Source organism: Octodon degus, unplaced genomic scaffold (genome assembly GCF_000260255.1).
Source record: "Octodon degus isolate 3935 unplaced genomic scaffold, OctDeg1.0 scaffold00039, whole genome shotgun sequence".
NCBI classification, from domain to species: domain Eukaryota; kingdom Metazoa; phylum Chordata; class Mammalia; order Rodentia; family Octodontidae; genus Octodon; species Octodon degus.
Genome location: NW_004524615.1, coordinates 11,058,323 through 11,065,396, shown reverse-complemented (window position 1 = coordinate 11,065,396; position 7,074 = coordinate 11,058,323). Strand labels below are relative to the sequence as shown.

General features: G+C 42.1%; 1 protein-coding gene across 1 annotated transcript in view; it reads right to left on the bottom strand.

The window, feature by feature from the left end:
* Positions 1-7,074, bottom strand: part of Nalcn (sodium leak channel, non-selective) — a 357,549-nt gene that overhangs the window by 37,961 nt on the left and 312,514 nt on the right. The window contains exons 24-25 of the mRNA XM_012514741.1: positions 5,877-6,044; positions 4,110-4,214 (exon numbers count right to left, since the gene is read on the bottom strand). Of these exons, the coding sequence (XP_012370195.1) occupies positions 4,110-4,214; positions 5,877-6,044 (273 nt within the window). The remainder of the gene's footprint in view (positions 1-4,109; positions 4,215-5,876; positions 6,045-7,074) is intronic.

Here is a 7,074-nt window from a genome sequence, read left to right as displayed (position 1 = left end):
TCCTTCCTTCCTTCCTTCCTTCCTTCCTTCCTTCCTTCCTTCCTTCTGAAAAACACAGGGCCTTACTAAACCACTAAACCACCCAGACCAGACATATGATGTTCCTGCCTCAGCCTCCCAGCATGGTGGGACTACAGGTCCATGCCACCATACCCAACTGTGACTTTCCCAATTCTGTCCATGGACTGCAAGCCATCAGCTATCAGCACCAACAGCTGTCTTTCATTCCCTACACCTCATGGCTCATGGCTTCATTTTAATTTAGTTAATGACACCACTTCCTCCTTCAGGGTTCCCAGTAGAATTATTTGAAATAAAATGCTTTTGACACAAATAATGTATTTTTATATAAAGCATGACAAATTAGAGGAAGGGAAATTTACCTATAATGATCCTGAGATAAATGCAACTCATAGTTTGGTATATATCTTTTAGGTTTTTTTCCCTGCACATATATGAGGTCATAGAATTTTTAACTTTCTCTGCTTTTTAAAGTTAAGAGTATATTGCAACCATTTTTTTTAACCATTCCTACTCACCAGCAATATTATTTTAAAGGGTCCTGCTGTGGAATCATATAGAGGCACCATGACGGATCTAGCCTTTCTGCCCCTTGTATTTGTCTTTCTGAGCCCACAAGCACCCACCTTCAGTTGCCCAAGACAGCCTGATGTCCTGGATAAAATCAGTTACAGGAGGCCAGGCTTCCAGGCAGATTCCTAGCTTTTGCACTGTGAGGTGGGTGACCGGGGATAAGTTAGTTGATAATTTTTACATCTATTTTCCTCATTGGTTAAATATGGGTGACAAAAATAATACTCTGTACTTTGTCATCACTTAGAAATGTCTGACTCCTTCTCTTATAAACCTCTAATGCCTTTTCCTAGTTCACTAAAGAAATCCCAGACTCCACTGTCTGGCATTTGGGGATGTGAGGATCTCTCCCTAACTTACATTTTTGGCCTTGCTTTTCTGTTCTTATCCATGTGTGAGTGAAATGGAAGGTAATGCTGTCTTGTGGAGGCTGGGTTAGAGGCTTTACCTAAATCAGCTGATGTATGTAACAATATCACTGTGCAAGAAGTGTCAGAGAGGGGACATAGCTTCAGAGGACAGGGTGACCAGAAAAGACTAAGGTTCTGATGCAGAAGCTCTTCTGATGCAGAGAGCAGAAGCTCTCTCTCTCTCTCTTTTTTTTTTTTTTCAGAAACCAGGGATTGAACTCAGGTCCTTGCGCTTGCTGGGCAAGTGCTTATTCTACTGAACCATCTCCCTGGCCCTTTCTTATTTGATTCCTGCATGTGCACCAAGATGCCTGTTTGCACCCTGGTGTCTTTCTCTCATTGATCTACTTTCTCGGCTTAGGAGGGGTGTTCTGGCTCACCTTAAACTTTCTGTCTTTCCTCTGCATTGTTGCCCCAGCACAGCACCTCACAGCTGCACAATATCCCATACTGAAACCAGATAGCTCATTACATCTGCTGCTTATCACAGCTGACTGTGTATTACAGCTTCCAGAACATGAAACACATACTCTGACTGGACAGAAAGTGTTGTAAAACAATAGTGACGTAATTGGTTTCCCAGGACTTACTTCATTGCACCTAGCGTTGTGCCTCTGGCATTTAACAATCATTTGTCAGAAGGCATTTCCAGGCTTTGCATACAGGGCTTTGGTGAGTGAACTCTAGACTCCACACCTCTATCTATATCAATCTTGAGATGTCTGCTGTCATGTTTTAAGAAAAGCAGCAGAGCAGGCAAGTGTTTGGGCAAATTGAGAAAACAATGTGTTTTCCAAAATGGGAAATGTTGTCCTCACAATCAAGGCCCTGCCTCTAGACGGGAGTTGAATGATCAGATGGTGGTGCGTCTAGCTTCTCTTTACCCCAAGTCTATCTCTTCATTTTAGAAAGATGGACCAAAGCTCGAAGTAGAATTGATGCATCCTTCATTCACAGGTGTTCCGCTTGTCTCTTTCATGGGGACTGGAAGGGATGTAAGAACGCAGAGTACTTTCCACTCTGCCAGTGTCACCCGTGCAGCTCGATGCCCGCATTCTGTAGGGCGGCTGTCTCCTGGACTTCTCTCCTGAGCAATTCACAGACCTCACTGCTCCAGAAAAGAAGTAAAGTCTCACTGTGTTCCATTCTCCGTGCCCTTGACAAACACTCAGGTCAGCTCGGGAGGAATATGAGCACGTAATGCGACGTCGCCACGCTCCTGGGCCATCACGAACACACTGAGTCATCTGCGATGCCTTGCAGGTTTCATGCCGAAATGCTGTTATTATCTCTGGCTTCTACTTAGTGTGAGTCAAAAACAACTCTTGTTCCTTTCCCAAGCTTGGGGACTAATGCGCCAGCCTTGTATTTGCTCCTTCATTTGCTAATTCGGAGCATCATGACCTTCACACCGTGTTCCCTGTTATATCTGCTCAGGCTCATGGAATTTCTAGAATATCTCTCTCAGACTCGTACTCCTCAAACCCTCGTATTAATATAATTTATGATGTATTTTGAACGGACTAAGGTATTTTCTGTATTTTACAATATTTACAGGATGAACAACTCATGATATAAAATCTTTATTACTTCAATTTTCCAGGTATGTAGAACATAATTCATCGTCAGGCCTTTTGGAGAAGCACAGTTCAAGTGAGTTGAGGTTTTATTTTAATTGCAAGGATGAGGAAATAGTTTTGCTAGTTTAAGCATCAGCAATAATTAGATGACGTCAGTAATCTATTTATAACACAGAGAAGAATCCCACGGGAGTGGGACAGGGGATGACATAGTACAGATTATCTGTTAACCGAATTGTGCACATTTTTACTCCAGGGAACAGTACCCAACCACATCTGCCAGCCTTCTTTCCGGCATGCTAGGGTTGTGGTCTTGCCAAGGAAATGTGGGTTGAAGTTGTCAGCACCACTTGCAGGCCTGGCCCTTGGCTCTGTGTGATACAGCTCTTATCTGCCAGCCCTGAAGACACAGCACAGAGTAGAGTCACCAAGCCGAGGCACCTGAGCCCCTGACTGGTCATTTCGTGGCAAGCTGTTGGACTTACCAAGAGGCAAGGAGTCTGTATGACCACAAAAGTTACCGAACCAAATCTCCTCCTCATGGGGCAAGCTGAAGGAATAGAAATCCTGTGGGGAAGGTGTTCAAGTTTGGGTTCCTTTGGGGGTCCTAAAGAGGAAGTCTTGGCAGCTGAGAGATAATGTTAAGGCCCTGCTTTCTAAAGGGGGTGATATGGAGAGTGGGGAAGGAATACAAAGGGGCTGAGAGGTACACTTTGCTCTTGTACATTTGTGAAGGGGGATTGTTTGCTGATACGAGTGTTAGGTGATGACAGAGGCAGGATGGGCAACAGATGAAGGGATAAAGACAATATACACGATGCAGTACTACTCAGCCCTAACGAAAGGTAAATGTCAGTCATTTGGAAGAAAATGGATGCATTTTGAGATCATGGGGCTTAATGCAGTAAATCAGACACACAAACTTGAATATTGCATGGTTTCTTCTACATGCAAAAAAGAAAATACAAATGATTTAAAAACCAAGATAAAAGACAGATCATAGGAAGCCGGAAGACAGACCATTTGCAAAGGGGAACGGACACAGAGGTAGAGGGAGAAGGAAGGGGGAGGGAAAGTGGAGGTAGAAGACATTAAGATGCTGTGTATACGTGAGCCAGCTCCCCAGGATGAATTGCACGCATTATGTATCTAAAACCTGCACTATTACTACTTACTAATGAAAAAACAGGGGTGCAGTGGTGTCAGGGAAGCCCTGAGGGGAAGGCTCCCAAGGCTCTCAGCCAGAAGCAGCTAGAGGCTTCAGTGGCCAGGCCCAGGACGTCAGCAGTACATTGGAGTAGGGCTAGCAGGAGGCGTGGGATTCACCAAGCTTGCTTTCATCATAAATCTCCACAAGAAAAACATCATCCTGAAGGAAGGGGGCAGGAGGTTGTGGGAAGAGAGTGCTGGGGCTTGCCTCAGGGAGCTCTCGAGGCAGCCGGGGCAGCCACTGATCCTGCAGGCTTTCCAGGGAATGGCAAACTACTTTAATTTTTATTTCAAAGGACAGACAGGAGCGTCTTACCCTTCTGATAATGTTAGGGTCGTTACACTTGGCTAGTTTTCCAGCAAAAAGCTGAACTCCAAAGCTTGCAAAAACAAGCATTAATGTCAGCAAGAGAATGGACACCTGAAAGAAAACGATGAAATGTTAAACTGCTCGATAAAATTTCAACATTAGTTTTAGTTTACAATGTGATATAAACACCCCTCCTATGTCACATTATATAAAATCTGTAGTTTTTTTTTTTTTTTTTTTTTTTTTTGATATATCTTTCAAGGTTTTCACCATAGATTATTTGCATAGGCTTAGTGAAGTGTCAAATGGAAAAACAAATTTGCATCTTTAAAAATAAAAAGATGAGACACGTAGTGTGCTGATACCCAAACATCAATGTAATTAATATATCTTGCAAACATACACTAATAAAATTTTAAAAGAGAAAGTGCGATAAAGCTTTTTTTAAATATATGATTTGAGCTTTCTGATTTTTGAGAACAGCCCTTCACTTCAGTTAACTTAATGGAATGAAGGGAAAATACTTAGATCCTTATGTTGTGCCTGGCTTTCTCAAAATGGATCCTGTCTGTATTAGATGGGCATAAGCAGGGACAGTGACACTGCTTTCCTGGGAGCATGGGGTATAGCAGGAGGCCACGCTGCTTCTGGACTCCCTGTAACTCGGTCCTCAGAAGCGAATCTGTGAGTGAGCCCAGGCTCCCTCTGCTGGCTGAACACTTCGGTGTGGACAGAGGAAAGTAGCAGTGAGGAAAACCAGATCAAGCCCTAGCCATACAGGCTGAATAATCTAAATATGGGCCCTAAGTATCCTAAACTAAGTATCCTAAACTCATGCAGATATGTCATTGTGGGAAAGGCCCAACAATCACCTTGTAATCTCCCTCAGGCATCCAGTCACACACAGAAGCTGTGGGGAGAAAGCCTATTTTCCTTCACTTCATAAAACTGTGTGAAAGGCCAGTTTTATGATTTTAGGTAAAGAAAATGAGGACTCTTACACACACACACACACACACACACACACACACACACATTAACAACTCTATGTCTCTAATAACCTTGCAATCTATGCATAGAATATCTTCCCATGGACTACAACTAAATGTGTCACTGGGAGTGTTTCTAGAAAACAAGAAGATCAACTCATGTTTTTAATGCACACACAAAACTCACTCATGACAACAACAAAAAAGCTTTTGATCACTCTTCAGGAGAGCCAAGACCCTGCTGTAATAGATTGCCAGCAAGGAGCCTTTTACTTCATATTTTGTTTCAAGCTTTGTTCTTTTAGAAGACCCTGAAGCGTTGGTCAGACTAAAAAGAACGTTGTTACCTTGACTCACATTTGCAAGTATTTTTTACTGCACAATGATGCTGCTTATGTAGAGCTTACCTGTGTTTCTATCTTTCAAGTGATTTTATATTAACAATTCCAGTATCTAGAAAGGAATTCTAAACCATAGGTGGAAGAGGACACAGGGAATAGGACGAGGAGCCCACACGTTAATTCTTATTCCTGCTTGTGAAGATGTACTTAAAAGCTTTTATCCTTAATCTTTAGATGAAGAAACTGAAACTCAGTGTAGAAATTAAGATGAAGAATGAAAAAGTTAGTGGATATTACCTCCCAGGGCGAAGGTGCTGCACTGGTGGTGTGTCTATCCCCTGTGGGGACACGTACAACTGTACATTTGACCTTGACCTGCAAGATTCCCCTAGCTCCCCGGTCTGACTGTGCTGAACCAGAAGCAAATGGCAGCTCTCACATACCAAAAAGATTTCCTTGAAACCACTGAAGAGTTCTCGAACAACTTTCCTCATCTGGGGCACCAGTTTGAATATTCGCAGGGGTCTGAGGCAGCGAAGGACCATGAGGAGTTGAGCTCCTGATTCCGCTGGCACATTTTGAGGCATCCAACAAAGAAATATCAAGCTCACCTGGACAGAAGGAACAAGCTCTGCAGTTTATACAGTTTTTTTTTTTGTCTACAATGCCATTAAAGCCAACAGGCCACAGCTTCTCACGTAGTAGGGCGTCCATGCACTGTGCCGGACAAACACAGGTGTGTATGCAGCCTGGTAACTAAACCAAACCCAGACCTGTTAGAGGCCTCTAAAGAAAGTAGTCTCCTCTATGTGAGAATGAAATGGGGGTGCCCATTCTGTATCTCTGTATCCCGATGCTTTTCCCTCTTTTTAGCTTACTGAATTGGGGGTTCCACAAATGTACTGTGAGTGGAATGCCTTTTTATTTATCAAGTTAATTTTTTTTTAAAAAAAAATATTATACCATGTCTTTTTTTTTTTTTTTTAAGTTTTTTTTTGGTGGAACTGGGGATTGAACTCAGACCCTTGTGCTTGCCAAGGAAGCGCTTATTCCACTGAGCCATCTCCCTGGTTCCAATTCAAGTTAATTAATAATTAATAAAACTACTATTTTATTAATTATCAGCAACATACTACCTGTTACTAATCACATTTCTCCTTGTGCCTGGCAAGTCATTGATTTCATGCCTTCTTTGCAGAGATTAAAAAAAAAAAAATGTCTTTGAGTCTACCCTTGTGGTTTCTGCTTAGTTGAGTTGAACAATGGAATGGACAACTGTGATAGCCAAGTATTCTGTGTGTTGGAATCAGGTCCAACTACAAATACCTTAGTTTGCTTACAGTAACAATGTGCTCATTAATCAACAATGTGACTTATATGATTCAAATATTTTTATATCATAGGAGATGCAAGAAATGTGGGATGCAAACTAGTTTTGCTATCTTCAATTTTATTCCTGCACATCATACTCATATATAAAATTGTGGTTGGTGTACTTTAACAATTACCCATGGGCACGGCAATGGTTTTCATATGGCCTCTTATTTGTATATAACGGACTACTATGGAATCCATTTAAGACTGCAGTTGTGGCAATAGACATCTTATACCAAGTGATTCAGGAGATTTTATAAAACTCAC